The following is a 17,368-nucleotide window of genomic DNA, read 5'->3' as shown; positions in this document are numbered from 1 at the left end:
ATTCGATTTCTACAAAAATATTCACTTAAATTTATTTTCCAGTTAATTTTAGCTAGTCATTCTTGAGATCTTCATTTCCTACCTCCTCGAATCTTCCTTTTTTTTCCACTTTCTCTCTCCTCTCCTTCCTTTACATAACCTCTCCAATCAACTTCACTTATCAAGTCCACTCTCATTAACCTCTCTTAAGGTTCGTCTTCTCTCAAGACTGTAACCTAACTTATCCATCGCTATGGCGCTAGTGGTGTCGTTTTGTGGGGAAAATCAAGCGAGGAAATCGTCCTCATTCAGGAAGCCATGGATGTTGAAGGATTACCTAGGGGACGACTTAAGCTCGTGCTCCTCCAATGGGTTCCGATCATTTCCTCGCCGACAATGCTGCGTTGCGGTACGCAGCATTATCGAGAACGAAATGACTCGAAACCACCGTATTAGTAATAGTAATAGTAGTAATAATAATACGAAACCTCCAAAACGTATCCTGGTGAGAAACAGGAGCGTTTCGGGGACGCTTTATAAAGCGTCAATGGCGTTGATCAACGCCGTTAAAATGCTTCCTTTTAATTCTCAGGCGAAATCCGGTGACGGAAAACGGTTTCTTCCTAGAAGCTTCTCGAAGAAGTTGTTTCGGAGAAGCTTCTGGAAGAGAGAGAAGAGTAATAATGTGGTGGTTGTTTTGAAGAAGAAGGAAGGTGATCATGATGATGAGATCGAACGGTGGATATCGTCTGGTGTTGTTGGGACGGAGAAGTATAAGCCGTCGGATTTGTCGAATGATACGACGGTAACTACGACGAGTGGTAGTAATAGCGACGGTAAAAGTGAGAGTTGTTGGTCGGATCTTACTTTTAATTCGGATAGTTTGACTTGTTCTAGTGAAAACGACGCCGTTGAGAGGAGTGAGAAAATGGAGGAAGAGGTGGTCAGCCGAATAGTTGGCGTAATAGCTGCTGATGATTCCGTTAAGCCAGCGGTTGCTAAGGTTAGAATACGTTCTGAATTTAATGCTTCTCTAATCTTAATTACTTTATGCTACTACTATTTCATTAGTTGTGAATCTTATCATACCAGTCTTGGGTTTTTTAATAATTACAACACTTACAGTGGTCAAATTTCAAAATATCAGGAGTATATTCAAAATAATATACTCGGTATTATAGTTACTCATATAGTCATATGTAGTTGATTAGTTTTAGATAATTGTGCCTAGTAGCAGCTTAGTACAGTACTGTTCTTTTTCATTTTCTTACTAATTGCAAAACTTTAATTTCTCATATTATTTACACATTTTGCCTACTGTTGATATGAGAAGAAGCGTAATAATAAAGTTTTGGAAAGTATTAATTAACAATTGAAATGTAATATTAAAACGAAAGAAGTATAGAGTACAATTTACAAAGTATTTTCTTTTTGGTTAATAGCTTTCGTTTTAGTCTACGATGTAATCTCTGCTGTTAATTAGCTTGAGTTTAACTCATTAGAAATTAATTAATGACTTTTTGATTAATAGCTTTCGTTTTAGTCTAATTAAGATGTAAATCTCTGCCGTTAATTAGCTTGAGTTTGACTCGTTAGAAATTAATTAATGACTTTTTGGTTTTAAAGAAAATTAAACATTGAAAATATATGGCGGCGGGAAGTGGGGAAAGAGCATGACACACTCACGTGCGGGTGTATTTCATTGATTCTTGGGGAAATATTTGGAAGTGTAAGAATTAATTTGCCACATAGTTTTTCCAGGGAATCATCACCGTCCATTCTTGCCACGTTATGCCACACAGCGAGATCTACGGCTATCATAACTCGCTGGACCATGGCATTTTCGTACAACTCGAGATATTATTAGATGACAGCTATAATTAAATTAGGAAAAAGAATTTATGAGTAAATCGGTGTAATAAATATTAAATATTTATTTATTGTCAATTCTTTTCATTTTTAGTTTCTTATTTAAGGGTTACATATAGCATTATCCATTAAATTATACTCTATAGTATTATAAAATTGGGCATGCTATACTAATTAACTCCAACTATAATAGTCAGACCTTTTTCAAAAAAATAAAAAACCTATAATAGTCAGACCACCAATTTATATCGTAATTATGAGATGTACTCCGATTCAAATTATTAATTATGTTTATAGTAAGTGTATTTATTAATAATTTAGCTACAGAGACACGGAGTACATTTTACATTTGGTCGGTGTTTGATACTAGGAGAGTAGACGTGATGTACTTGATCTTTGGTACAAATACTCCTTAAGTCTTTAACTCTCAATCAAATACAAATTTTTTACTGGAAGATCATTTTTAATTATGTAAATTTGATAGACTTGCTTAGTTATGCATTTTTTAGACACATACTATGGTTGGGGGATTCATTTACCATTGTATGACAAATATAGATAATTAATTGGAAATGAAGTTTGCACATCAAATTTTTTAGTGCATCTAGTTGACAAAGTAAGACGACGCAAGTGAATGTCAATAGATTAAGTTGATACGAAATATATTCTTGTAAGCAGTGTATAAGACTTTATTCTGACTTACGACGACATACTTTCATAGTTTGTTACTCCGTAATCTAAACCGTAGAAATGAAAATTTATGCTTAAAATTCCATTTAGAAAAAACATTCACCTATAAAGTCATAGAAATATAAACTCCCTAATAATGGGAGAAATTTGGTTGGAGGATTTAATGGGCTTGTTGTTGGGCCTAAAAACTCTGTTCAAGTTACGAATACATTGTTTCTTATATAAATAGCTTAAGAATAGTAATTTGATTTGTTGTTTATGTTTCATGCATTGATATTAAAATTGCTTAAACAATCATAGCAATGTCTAACTAGATTTTGAATATGATTACAGGAGAAAATGTGGTTTAATGAAGAGAGTGAAAAGGAACAATCAAGCCCAATATCCGTCTTGGATTTTCCTTACAACGATGAAGGAGGTTCCTCACCCTTCACTCTTAGAGTATCAAGGCTAAAAGGTACCTTATTCAATCATTTACGTACATCGGTACATGTCTTCAATATGTTGTCCTATGATAGAAATTCATCTACTAATTACTCCGTAGCTTAATTTAACCTAATGCTCTTGAATTTTCCATTGGCAGGGACTCAAGAAAGGCTTATGCAAAAACTTGGAAGATTTGAATGTCTAGCAGGACTAGAGCCCATTAATCTCGAAGGCCTAATCTCATCCTCCGAGGTTGTAGATCGAGTACCTAAGCATTCGATCATACCTTGCTCAACACCTAGCTATATTCTATCTAGTGAAAGTGAAGAAGAGGACGAAGAAGAGGAAGAAGAAGAACAAAGCCATGTAAGCGAAGTTGAAAAACAAGCACAACACTTGCTTAGCATTATGAATGCTAGGATACAATCAAAAAACATGCACAAGTGTGACCTTGAAGATGTATTACTTGACTTCTTTCGCGAAAATGTTACACAAAAGGTGAATGATGCCTTGTTGCAGGCAGCTGAGGGTTGGATAGAAGGACATTATGAAAAGTTAATATTAGGGTGGGAGGTGAAGGACAAGAGGCAAGTTTACATTAGGGACATGGAAGAGGGAGGATGGTGGCCAAGAGACACTCAATTAGAAAGGGAAGAAGTTGCAACAAATCTCGGCGATGAGGTTATGGCACATTTGATGGAAGATCTTATGGTTGAAATGTGTTCTTCCTAGCCAGGAGTCCTTAAGATAAAATCAGAAGCAGGATATAGATTTAATTAGTACTTCTTTCAATCCTTTTTGTTCTTCCCATTTGAAATCTTTTGCGAGACAAATATAATTAAAATGGAAAGAACAAAAAGGATCGGAGGGAGCAGGACTAGTTCATTAGTATTAACACTATTGTATGTGAATATTTGCATAGGGGACTTCTTATGGTACATTACTTTTGAATAAGATAGGAGGAGATAAAATAGATACAACTATAAGTAGTTGATCATCCCATGTACTCTGTATTTTGGTTCTTCCTTTTTCTTTATCTCGAGAAAAAGGATAGAGAATTTTTGGATTTTAATTAACAAAAAGTTTTTGCAATATATTAACATGCAATGGTCTATAATTCTATGTTTTTCAAATGCTAGTAGCGAAATTCCATCTAGTTTTAATTTTGCTCATATGTGGATTATGTTTCATCAAAACAAATCTATTGACATGAAGGATATTTAAATAGTTCACTTTATTTTTCATTGTTGTAACATCACAAATGTTACAGAAATTTTATGATTGATGTTGTGAAAGTATAAGTTGAGATTAATTTGTTAGTAAGATCAACTCAATCAAAAGCCTAACCTAATGAATAAGTTTTATACTCCACAAAATTCTAATAAGATCCGATGTAAGCTAAGTTTATTTTTCATTCAGTATAAAACTATTGAAGAGAATTAAATTGGAGAATTTAAATAATACAAAAGTCAATAGCAACTAAATAAACAGAAGAAGTGATAATTGTTCATGGTAAATTTGATAAATTAAAGTTAGTAAAGTCTAAAGATGTGGTAGCATTCATTATAGACAAACACATACATGTGTTTTAAGAATTTGTAATTCATCATTGTTATTACATTGCAGTTTTCTTTCTTTTTTTTTCCTTGAAAAAATATGAAGAACAGAAAAAGTAGGTGAATTGTAATCAATTCAATTTCTACAATCTAATGTAAACAATAAGGGGAAAATTGCAAAAAACACATTTACAAGAACACCCACAACTGAAATCAGTTTTCAAAAACACATCTAAGTTATCTAACTACTCTTCCATCTCTTCAATAATGACTCAATGTCACTCATTTATAGTAGGCATTCAATTCAATTCTGTAAAAAAAAAATAAAAATAAAAATAAAATAAATCAATTTCTGCCAAATTAATGTTGTTATATACTCCCTTTCTAACAGAAGAATTGTCACATTTGATTTTTTACTGTTCTCAAAATGGCATTGCTTTAATACTACTCCGTATATTTTACAAGGTCACACAAGTATTTTTTTTTTTTTTTTTGAAGAAAGGTCATATAAGTATTAAACGGGAATTGATTTTAGCACACCCTTAATTGATATTTGCACACTTCCATGTGAAAAGAGCATAAAAAACTGTGCTCTCAGATAGGGTGTGCCAAAATCAATTTATGATGTGCCAAAATCATTTTCCGTATTCTACCTACTGAAAGTTGTAATACTCCCACCATTTTTATTTTTTATTTTTACTTTATTTTTTCTTTTTTTGCATCACTTTGGATTGCACAAAGTTTTAGAAGAGTAATATAATATTGTGAGTGGGTTAATAAATTATCATAGTAAAAGTAAAACGGGGATCATGAAAGAGAAAGTATGTGAGAGAGGATAAATATTTTTATTTAGTGGGGACTATGGAAGAGATAGAAATGATAAAATAAGTTGAGTGGGGTTTAAAGTAAGAGAGAGAAATGATAAAATATAGTATAAAGTTACCAAATATAGAAGTGATGCATTTAAAAAAAAAAAACACCTCAAAAAGAAAAGTGATGTAAATAAAAAAAAAACAGAGGGAGTACTAGGAAAGTGGAGTAAGTAATAATGATTGTCAATGAGTGTAATATTGCAAGAGCCATGAATTTTTTTTATTTATTATTATTTTTTTTTTACGGGTGCAAGACTGCAAGAGCCATGAGTATGACTTAGGGCCTGTTCTCATACGTTTATTTTCAGTTCAGTTCAGTTCAGCTCAGCTCAGTTCAGTTCAGCTCTAATCAGTTCAGTTTATATTTAATGATATTGCTCATGATATAAAGCCAAATTTCATTCTTTTAAGCTCTTATTACAACAACGACAATAATAATAATAATAATAATAATATTAATAATATTAATATTAATATTAATAATAATAATAAATTAATATAATAATTAATAATAACATTGTATTAATTAGAATAAAAAAGAGAGTGGTATACAGTTGGGGGGGGGGGGGGGGGTTGGCTCTGTTTAATTTCGTTCCAGCTTTTTCCTTTTTTTATTATTTTTTTTAATTGTGATAATTTTTTACAAAGTGTTTTGTGTTCTTTTGTCATAATAATATTTTATTTTTTAATTAAATAGTATATGTTTTTAAAATATTTTGGGGTTTTATGTTTTTAATATATTATCCATAAATATTTTAATTATATAGTATATTTTTCTTAAATATTTTAATATGTATATTTGTAAATACACATATGTATAATAATAAATAATCAAATATCACTAACTCGTAATTAAAAATCACTAATTAATAAGTTCAGTTCAATTCAGCGAGTTCAGTCAATGAGAACAAACCCTTAGAGCATAGGTGATAGGTTATTTTTATTTATGAAAGTGCATACTAGCCAGTATTAGAATGACCCAATAAGCCATGTCAACGGTCCATTAGAAAGTGAACCAAAAAAGACCATCAATCACTTAACACACACGAGCACCTGCTTCATCGATCATGTGCGGTTTGCCACATAAACTTTGTTTGGCATATTCTTTTTTCCCCGCAAACGGAACTATAATCTACGGTTCAAATTAAAAGTTAAAACCAATCACATCATCAACGGCTATAATTTCATCTCACCATAAATGCCCAATTATTTTTTTAATTATTAAATTAATTCTCACCTTCCTCAGCAGAAAAAAAAAAAAATTTCAACCCCAAAATTATTTGAACCAAACAAAAACCCTAATAATTTCCTGCTACTTCTTTCTCTCTCCTCTTTTTTCTGCAAAATTTAAATCAATCTTGTCAATTTTTTTTCTCCTCTTTCAACTTTATTGGCGTTTCTGAGTGTCGAATCCAATGATTGGTACAAAGCGTCGAAACGTTTCATTGAGCTCCAATGCTGATGAAAATCCCGTGAGTTCAAAAGTTTTAATTTTTTAATGTTAGTGTAATTTGATTTTAGTTTATAACACGGAGTACTATTTGATTGAATACCCATGTTTGGTTTTGTCTTAGTTTTTCTGGGTATTTGATGATTTTGGGATTTATATTGTGATTATAGTGTATTTTAATTTTAGAATCAATGCTTTTTATTGGTTAGAAGTTTGTAATTGTTTCTCAAATATAAATTTATGTTGTTTAATTATATTGGGTTAGGTAGAGTTTGTGTTTAGATGTTAAGTGACTGTGTTAAGTTAGCTGAATTTGTGACCTGCCTAAAAATTGGTGCAAATTTGGAGTTTGAGCTATAAAATTGAAAAAATTAGGTGGTACTTTGAACCTGTCAGTGTGTTGGCATCAGTTTCCTTAAGCAGTAGAAATGTAGAATTAGTGGATTTTCTAGATCTGTTTCGAAAGACTGTTCATAATTAGGATGGGAATGCCCAAAGACATCTCGGCTGTAATATGTTTTTATTGATCCTGCAAGTGTGACTGATTTAAAAATGATAGATTGATTCGATATACTCGTTGATTAACCTGTAACTTATCTCGAGTCCACTCACTAGAAGCCAGTTGCCATTTTTTGCTCTATCTATGGCACCTTGGGTGCTGTTCTTTTAGTAATCCTGTTATTCTTGAGCAAGCTCAGAATGTTCGTAAAAAGTGCTGTATCACGCTTTGTTACTGAGATAGGTACACTATGAGTTGGGTTTGTATTCAAGCATTTGGTTGGGGGGGGGGGGTGTGGGGGGGATGTCAGATGGTATAAAGAAATATCCTATTTGATCAATAAGCACTTGATTAGTTTAATATTGTCTTAGACAACTTATTTAAAGTCTTTCTTTGAGTGGTAATGAGATGTATGTTTGCTGACTTGCTCTAACACGAAGTGTTCCATATACATTGGCGATGAATTGGCATTAGTTGAATGTTTGTATGAACTCATTGATTTTAGATTTGGCAACTTTGGGGCTTTTCCTTTAGTTTTGTGTGGTGGATCTCATCTATGTGGCAAATTTTTAATTGATACGCTTTGAACTTGTTGCCTTTTTAATATCTTACAAAGAGCATATTTTTAATTGGAGATGCTTGCTTTTGGGGCGGTAGATTTGTATTGAGCTCCTTCTGTTAGAGGAATCCAGTTGAATGGAAAATTGGAAATGTGTAATTACATAATGTTTTTCTTAGTCTAATAAAGTAATAATTCGGCTATTTTTGTCCAATTTTCAATGTTTGATGCCCTTAGACTTTGATTATAAGTTAATGTCTGGTTTAATTTTATAGGTATATCCCGATGAATGTTTATGATGTACTCGTAACTTCTAGGTGAACAAGATGAAAAATTCTGATCAATTGTAATGAACTGGCCTAAGGGGGAGCGGTAGTGTAAGCAATGCATATTTAGTGGTTAGAATAATTTAGAGAAGAAGCTAGTCAATAGTTAGACTATAAATGCTGATAAAGAGTAGACCGGTAAGGGAGAAATCATGAAGAATACTATTGAGAATTTTCTATAAGTTTATTTTACACTTTGGGTGAGAACAAGCCTCTAGAAAACTTGTATTATCTTGTATTTCAGCGTTTAGTGCATAATTTTCACCTCCTTTCTCAACATTTCTGCACAATTTTTCCAGTTTTTAACATGAACATAATTTTGAGCTGTTTTAGGTAGATTATGGCTATTAGTCAATCCTTTCTATATCAGCTGTTACATCATTAAGGAGAAGGGTAGGATAATGAAATGTCTATTGCACTTACTTTCTTCTCTTCATGCAGTTTCAAAGTAAAAAGGCCATAGCATCTTCATCTGGAGTGGAAACAGTTGCAACACCACTATTGGATCGGCATAAGGTTGCTCGACAAGGGCTTTAAATTCTGAATTTGCAAGGTATATCTTCTTTCTAGTGGAGTTCTTGTTTATTCTATGTCTCTATTATTGGATCACCTCGCTTGTTTTGAGTTGTTTGTGTTGTTTCAATGAATACTACAAGAAGGGGGTTGAATTGTAGTATGACAAATTTGTCAAACTTTTAAAGGAACAGTCCAACAGAAAGTGCAAGAGAGATTTTACGTGGAAAACTCCTTGGCCTTAAACAAGGAGAGAAACCACGACCACTTGGGATTTTAGGAAAAGAATCTTCACTAGAATAGGGCAAAAGGACCTATTACAAACTAAAGACTTTAACCTTGAGTTCCTCAATGAACCCAAAGGCCCCGAGGAACAAGTCACCCAACTTGGTACCCTTCTCTTCTCTCTCTTCTCTTTCTCTTCTCTTTCTCCTAAACAGAAATTCACTCAAACTCAATTCCCCAAAATACAACTCTAAAGAATAAACTCTAGTATAAGGACATTAGAACACTTTATTTCGCTAATGTGGAATTGGACTCTTGATTCGATGTAAAGAAAACAAAGTATGAAATCTATTTGAGTAAGGGTGAATTTTTCCATGTGAAATCATCTGACTATTTATAGACCAAAATTCGTCTTAGAAAAACCTCTTTGTGCAGCTCATTCATATTGCCACTACTCTAACCCACTAAGAAGAAACATGTTCTAAATTCAAGGGCATGAACTCCTCAATGTGTCAAACCATGACTTAAGAAAGATCATGGGGAGTATGCCGCAAGTTTTTGGAAAACAAAGCAGATTTTATTTGTTTAACTCATTTTCGAAAATAAATAAAATAAAATCCTTTTTGTAAAATAAAGAGATAAGATTTTAAACCCAACTGTTTTCCTAAAACTAAGCATGTACAGTTTAATCTTTTTGGACCAATTCCACACAGCTATTTCGAGTATAATAGTATCCTTATACTTACATAAATCCTAAAATATAAAAATATCTTAGTTTTCATGATTTTCTGATGAAGCTTCTACTCCGAGGCTTCTGTTCCTTTGAAGGAACTTCTCTTCTCTACTCTGGTGAAGCTTCCACTCCGAAGCTTCTTCAGAGGGGAAACCTCTCTTCTCAAATCTTCATTTCTGAAGCACGTGAGGGAACTCTTCTCTTTTTGGATTGCTTTGTTCCTGGCTGTCTTGTTCCTCATGGTATCTTCACAAGACACTCAATTCTCCTAGTCATTTCAACTGATCACACACTTAAACAATCATGCTCTTATTAGTTTGTAAATAAGTTAGGTTGTGTCATCATCAAAATCATAAAGTCCAACAGTTTGTGATCTACAAATGACTGTCTGCAGTCAGCAATAAACTGGTGTTCTTTTGGCTCTGAAGTGTGATGCATATATCTTATTTTTATTTTCCTACTTTGAGTGATCCCCTTTTGACTGTCTTTGTGATTAGATATATGTATTTACCTCTTCATTATTTGCAAAGCTGTATATTTGACACCTTGAATTTTTATATTGCTTAATTATGTCGACAGTTGGGTGCAATCTCAGTTGCGGGATCACCCAGATGAACTTTGGGAAGATGGCGTCAGGGACTACCTAACTCAGGGTTCGGACATACTGGTATGATAAGATCCTTTCCAAGTTTTAAATTCACTATCAGTTTCATGCTACTCGTGGTGAACTGAATTATAACTGGGTTATATAGACTTGTAGTTCTTCTTGCCGGATGAGAAATTATCTTTATATTTTAAGTCCTTTAATCCTTTAATATTTTAATGATGATTAAAATGTTCTTCAGCTAGAGTTTGGTACTTGGTGATATTGGTTTTTAGTAAATTTGTGTTCATGTACCTCATATTATTTTAAATTTTCTGGCGGGTTGATTTTAGCTGGACTTGATTTTTTTGTGCCCTATTTGGCTATCCAGTTACTTCTTCCTTTCTATCTACCCTCTGTTAGTGTTGAATTGTGGAAAAGTTAAATAGCAGAGTCACAGAAAGAAATTGATGTAGGAAGGCAGAGAAGTTCAAATAGAGAGACAGAAAAAACTTTGTTCATATCCGAGCTATGGCTGACCACCAATCAACGTAGTTCATAGCCAGTCAAAGCTGCATATTACAGAATTACACTTAAGCTTATGGTTCATAATGCATTTATTGTGCAAGTATTTTTTGAAAATTTGAACATACATGTTCTCCTATTCAGGCCCTTTGACCTTAGTGCTTGTTCTTGTTTTTGCAGTTTTTCACTGTTAATTGTTATTCTGCGTTCAATTAAGTTTAGATATTTTTATGGCCAACTTTTTCCAATGATCAATATGCCTCTTGCTTTACAGGAGAAATTTGCTGATGTTGTTAACTGGCTAAAATCAAATACTGGTAGTGAAGGTAGTAGTGTGCCGCCTATATTGGGAACCCACAGCAATGAGAAGAAAAATACACCACATGCAAACAAGGAACTAAATTTTGGCCCAGGGTTATTTAAGTTAGGTATGTCTAGTGCCAATGCGGGCCTCATATCTTCGTGAAACTCTGGAGCTTCCAGCACCCAAGCCTCAGTTCTTAACACAGCTTCAAGTTCATCCCCTTCATGGAATTTTGGATTGTCTGCCAGTTCTCAAGCTCTTTCGCAAAGTGTGAGTACTGCTCTTACAACTTCATGGGGCTCTGGAGTATCCACTGATAACAAATCCGTATCACCAGTAAAAACTGTTAGCTTTTCTACTTCGCCTAATTTTGGTGTATCATCAAACAATCATGCACCCTCATCGACGACTACCACAAGCTTTATGGGTTCCACAAGTTCTGGAATATTCTCCAACAGTCAAACACCACCGTTTGGTGCTTGGAATGCTGGAACCTCCTCCAACAGTCAAACATCTTTCTTTGGTAGGTATTTTTCATGACATACTGGGAATGGTACATCTATTTGAAGATGAATAGCCATTTCTTCCCAGAGAGTTCTGGGTTATTTTACTTAGATATGGCCCATATGGGTGTGGCGGGCTTGCGGCTCATTAATTGTTTAAACTAATGCTTTTTAGTTGATAATTAATTAATACTCTTTATTTTGTACTCAGGTAATCTGAAACCGGCAGCTTCAAATGACACTGTTAAGGAAAATGCTAATGAAGGTATGATACAAATCCAGTTTTCTGTCTAATTTCCTCCACCACACATACCTTTTTGTGTGCTGGATTTTAGGGGGGATACAGGGAATTAGTCATGTTATAACTTTTAAGTCATAACTGGAAAGCTTATTATAGTTATTTTGTTGAAAAAACCTAATTATTTTTTGGCTAAGGAACCTATTTTCAACTTATACTTTATTGTTATTGCTGGGATTGCTCTGGGAACGTGTTTCTACTTTCTAGCCTTCTCTTTGGGACTTTGGGTGTATGTCCTTTTGAGCTATGTTAATCAGACACGGCTAATATCGCGAAGTGTCCGTGTCGACATGACACTTCACGGACATGGGACACGTGTCCGATCCTTCACTGTGCACTCGGACACTTCCATTAAGAGAGGAGAGGAAAAAAGAGAAGAAACATGAAAGAAAAACATATCTTGTTTGCAGTGGCGTATCCAGGAATTCCGAACTGTGGGTTCGAAATCTTAAAAAAAAGAAACGATGATCATATTTTGATTAAAAATTCAATACATAAATTCAAATTTTTATTACAAATGGATGGATTACACAATAGAAAATAAAATAAATAAATAAACAAATTAAAAAAAAAAAAAAAAAAAAAAACTACAAAAGCATTCTTCGAGTTTTCATACTTTGAAAGTGTGCTAATACATCATCATCACTAACTCTTGCAAATAAGTCTCTCTCAAGATAAGTAACTAAACTCATGGTAACAAAAGCTCTACAATCTACAATAATACACAAAATACACAATTAATTATCAATTAAAATCACAAGTCCCCAATAGACACAAATTTGACAATATAAACTTCTTCTAATTATCAAATTTGAATTAACAGAACAAGTAAAAATTTATAATTCTAACTTCTAAGTTTCTACAATTCAATTCCTCAATAATTCAACAATATATCAAAACCATAAACCAATTTAAAAAATAAAACAAGCAAACCAAGATTAAGAATTAATAGGAGTAGAGGAATAAGAGATTAAGAGGACTCACAATTTTAGAAGAACTCTGAAGTCTGAACTCAGAACAGTCGTTCCTCGTCCGTGTCTCCGTCACTCCGTGAGGACGTGAGGTCGTCAGTGCTCCCGGTCGCCGGTCGGTGTCTCGGTGTGCGGTGCCGCGGCGGCTAGGGTCATATGGTGTCAAGGTTAGGGTTTTGGTGTTTGGGAATTTGGGGAAAATAAGAAATGTCGATGTTTGATTTCTGAAATCTGAAATTTGAATGTAAGGAGGAAAAAAAAAAAGTACAAAAAATGAAGCCAGCAAGAGTCGAACCTAAGACCTAAGACCCTAGGGGCGCGCTGCTCTATTATTCAGAGCATTACCAATGCGCCAAACTTACCCATGTGATTATTATCCTCACAGAAATTTCTTTTAAACCTTTTTTTTTTAAAAAAAAAAATTAAAACTTATAATTTTTTTCCAAAAAATCTGTGGGTTCAATGAACCCCCTTGAACCCCCCCTAGATCCGCCCCTGCTTGTTTGAAAACCACCATTAATATAGAGAAGATTGCCATTTATTTAAAGAATTTATCGAGGAAAGAATTATAATTAAAAAAAAAAAAAATAGGGGTAGATATAATGAAAATTTTAAAGCTTTTGTAATATATAATTTATTTATATAAATTTTAGTGACGTATTGACGTGTCCCCGTTCTCGTTTCCAAATATCGGACAAAGTCCCCGTGTCCTAAAGTTTTGGAACTTGCCGGATCGGACACTTGGATATGTGTCCGTGTCCGGCACCCGTTCCCGAGTCCGTGTAACATAGCTTTTGAGTTTGATCAAGAATTGGTGTACTTCTGTTTAGCTACTTTTTGCCAATCATTTATTTATTTTTTTTTTATCAAAGAGGGTGTGTTCTTTCTTTGCAACCGTTTCTCACCTCATATTAAACACATCATAAGAATCATAACTACAATAGAACAGAGAGAAAAGGGGTTCTGCTTAATTGCTGTCAATAAACTGAGTTCTTGATAATGATGTGTAGTTATTTTTAGCCTGTTAGATGAGACAACATGAATTTAGAATTTGTCTTGAGGCAGTTTTTTACTCATAAACGTGCCCCTGGAACCAAGCTGTGCCTTGTTCTTTTGAAACATCAGTGGTGTTTGTCGGGCATTTCCAATTTAAACATTTCCTTACTAGTTAAAACAGAAATTCATGTATAGTCTGAAGCTCTGGCCACCTAGAATACCTATACATATGTTTTTCTGACATGCTCTTTCGCTTCGCTTAGTGCCATAATGTTCCAAAAATTATAAGTTGGTGCTCTGGGTTCCCGCATTTCCCTGTAAAACATCCCAAGTTTGATGTCTGTAATGTTTTCTCTTACATCTCCGCTTCTGGAATGTGCTATACCTGGAATTTTTCTCTGTTACTTTAATTGTCAATTCCTGTATATTAGACACACATATACCTGCTGCATACATCTGACATTCCTAGACACTGCTTAAAACTGGATCATAATGGGATTCATGGTTTATTTCATTTATTTATGTTGAGAACCTTTTCTTATGTATTGATATATGTTGAGAGCCTTTTTTATTTTATTAGCTGTGCATGCATATCTTTCCAACTGTTGCTCAAATTATATGAATCTGCAGATAATGAACCTGAGCAGCCTAGCAGCCCATCTGTGAAAAAGGCTGAAGAGAAGGGTATTACTGTGGTGCATGAAACCAAATGCAAACTATATGTAAAGGTACTGTCAGGATTTTATAGCTTGCCCTTCTTTAATTCCCGTTGTGTGAGTACTGCATAGGCAGCACATATCTTGGCTGCCGAAACAACAAATATGAAGTACTTGTTATTGATGAGTATTCTACAAGGTTTGGAAAGTAGGTTGTAGTGTCACATTGTCACAGAGTTCTAAACAGTGTACATAAATATACGATGGCATGCATAAATTTTGCGCCTGTTATTGAGTTTATCACATAGTTTGCAGAATCTTGGTTAATACTCTTTTCTATATGCTGACTGTCATTTACTATCTAAAGTGTTTTGTGATATTAATTTCCCGGATCCAGGATTTTGGTAGGCACTTTTTTGGTCATGTGATAGGTTGTGGCATATGATTAAATAAAGATTTCAGTTGAAACATAGTACAGTATTATTAATTTATTTTGTTTATGTAAAGAGACTCTCACAAGTCACACCTATTTCTATTGATATTAAAATGGTGTTTTTCTATTGCATTTCAGTCAACTGATCCCGCTGATAAAGAGCCATGGAAGGATAAAGGTACTGGCCAGCTCTCCATCAAATGTGTGGAGGGTGCTAGCAAGGGTACCAAGGAATCCAAGCCAATAATTCTTGTTCGTAATGATGTATGTTTCTGATATTATGCTTCTTGTTGACAACCATATCGTAGTTTGTTTGAATGATTATTCATTTATAGTTTCCCATTGGACTTCCCATCTACATATCAGCATTCTATAGTTTCTGACTGCTGCTATTGTGTGTCTGTTTATCTATTGGTTTTGTAGGTCGGAAGAATTATGCTTAATGCTTCAATATACCCAGGCATAAAGACAAGTATGCAGAAAAATGCCATTGTGACCATATTCCATACTTCGGTAATACTCTACAATGCCTTGTATTGAATTTACCTTGTGTATATTTTTTTCCTTGCAGTCCTATTGTGTTTTTACTACTTGTCGCTCTGCTGCTTAAAATATTACTTATACTAAATTTAGGGACACCTTGCAAGTGACACTAATGTTTCATCTTCTCTTTGCTTTTGTTTTAGTGTCCCTGGTCCCTGGCAAATTGCTTTTGTATGCATGTGTATTGGAATGTCTTCTGCATTCTGCTATGCTCTCACATCTTGTCCTCTTACTTATCTTTTTCCGACATAAAGTTTCAAGAAATAGGTGGACACAAACACTTTGTTCATCTCAATAGAGCCTTGTGCTTTCTTACCATTTTCTCCTTTCACTTTAACTCATCCTTGACTTCTGTTGGCTAGCGTTTTTCTTTTTGAAAATAGAAGTGACATACTTTCACCCAAAAATATCTTTAGGCAGTCTTAATATGAGATGAGATGCACCATAACATACTACATTTTTGTGGCTAATTTTACTATTCTCAATCCTTTTCTGTGTAGGAGGATAGTGAAGGGGAAAGTAAAGTAACCCCCCGGACCTTTCTAATAAGAGTAAAGAACGAAGTGGAACGAAATAAGCTGGCAGACACTATACGTGAACATGCACCAGCTGCTTGAGGGCCAGATAAACTATTTGTTTATGATTGTAGTTTCATAGTTCTTCGTGGGTGATCTGGCTGTATTTAATATCAGCCAGCGGTTGTTATTTGTTTTCTGCTGCAATTTTGAGAAGGCGAGCTTGCAGGAAAACGAGTACAGACGAACCCTTTTGTGCCAGAATTTGTTTTACAATATCCTCCAATGCTTACAGGAGATGTTGATACACAGGAGCAGGGAGGGCATGTATCATAAACAATAGTGAGAAGGTTAGAAAATTTTCCTCTGCCCTTGTCATTTAATGGTATGTATCATGATATTAGTTTGTCAGATTGCTTTTATAGGCTACAAATCTGTAACTCAAAGGCAATGTTCAACTCTTACGCAAAGTAATCGAAATGGTTTTCCATAATTGTTGTTGTTTTTTTTTGTTTTTTTTTTAATGTCATTTATATACGAGTACTCCCTTTGTCTCGAAGTTACGGATCCATTTTGCCGACTTCCTTGTATGTTCCATCCCTTTGTCCAGAAATAGTTTTCACTTAAGTGGTGTGGCATGCTAAGATAAGATGAGTAGGAAGTGTAATCATAAACAAGTTTTTGCACCTTTGTTGCCCTTTTAACTCCTCGAATTTGGCTGTCTTCAATTAGAAAGCTAATAATGTAAGCATGCTTATATTAGACAACAATATACAAAATTTTCTAGCGGGGTGCTCACATTTATTGCTGCCAACTACACTCACCCAATTCTAGAGAATTATTAGGTGTAGAATTCTCACATTAGTAAATGCTTTCAAATATTTGACCACATCCAAGTACTTATACCAGAAAATTTTAGGATATCACAAAGTGGTGAAATATTTTTATTATTCCGTTTGCTAAAGTACAAATTTGACTAATATTTTTTACTATCTAATAATTAAAATTGTTAAAAGTTGGTATTTGAAAATATATATTGACAATAATCTAAATCTTCTTTTATGAATATACTTGTATATTAGTTATACAAAAGTATATGGTCAATGATAATATATGAACAGTGCAATTCATTAACAAATATGAAGTATATGCAAAATATTGGGCCATCATGAAATTGATAAATACGACTTAGTTAAATGTTAAAGGATGAGGCCAATAATATTATGATTAGGGTGCTTTAGTGAGAGAAAATTGATTTTGGATAAAAAGAAACACCAAACCATAACTTTTGACTTTTCTCATACATGATCTTTGCTTTCAGAGCTTGTAATAATTGGGATTTTA

The 17,368-nt window shown here is 33.8% G+C and overlaps 1 protein-coding gene and 1 pseudogene across 2 annotated transcripts; both read left to right on the top strand.

Moving 5' to 3' along the window:
• Nucleotides 1-232: 232 nt before the first annotated feature.
• On the top strand, nucleotides 233-3,765 carry LOC145566792 (uncharacterized). Its single transcript, XM_081626099.1, has 3 exons — nucleotides 233-982; nucleotides 2,872-2,995; nucleotides 3,122-3,765. Exons 1-3 carry the CDS (start codon nucleotides 233-235, stop codon nucleotides 3,694-3,696), a joined length of 1,449 nt encoding a protein of 482 aa, XP_081482225.1. The 3' UTR covers nucleotides 3,697-3,765.
• Nucleotides 3,766-3,807: 42 nt separating this feature from the next.
• LOC145566791 (uncharacterized) lies at nucleotides 3,808-16,540 on the top strand (annotated as a pseudogene). Its single transcript, XR_014095490.1, has 12 exons — nucleotides 3,808-3,899; nucleotides 7,218-7,311; nucleotides 7,458-7,584; nucleotides 8,560-8,619; nucleotides 8,743-8,779; nucleotides 10,277-10,364; nucleotides 11,080-11,632; nucleotides 11,824-11,877; nucleotides 14,508-14,605; nucleotides 15,105-15,230; nucleotides 15,390-15,479; nucleotides 16,010-16,540. The product of XR_014095490.1 is annotated as an uncharacterized LOC145566791 (transcript).
• Nucleotides 16,541-17,368: the final 828 nt, after the last annotated feature.

Source organism: Chenopodium album, chromosome 11 (assembly GCF_948465745.1).
Source record: "Chenopodium album chromosome 11, dcCheAlbu1.1, whole genome shotgun sequence".
Lineage (NCBI taxonomy): Eukaryota > Viridiplantae > Streptophyta > Magnoliopsida > Caryophyllales > Amaranthaceae > Chenopodium > Chenopodium album.
Note: the sequence above shows the minus strand (reverse complement) of the source record. Positions and strands in the feature narration are given on the sequence as shown.

Coding starts and splice junctions, on each gene's coding strand:
- LOC145566792 (XM_081626099.1), top strand. CDS start 233: ATGGCGCTAGTGGTGTCGTTTTGTGGGGAAAATCAAGCGAGGAAATCG. Junction 983..2,871: donor TTAAGCCAGCGGTTGCTAAG/GTTAGAATACGT, acceptor ATATGATTACAG/GAGAAAATGTGGTTTAATGA. Junction 2,996..3,121: donor TAGAGTATCAAGGCTAAAAG/GTACCTTATTCA, acceptor TTCCATTGGCAG/GGACTCAAGAAAGGCTTATG.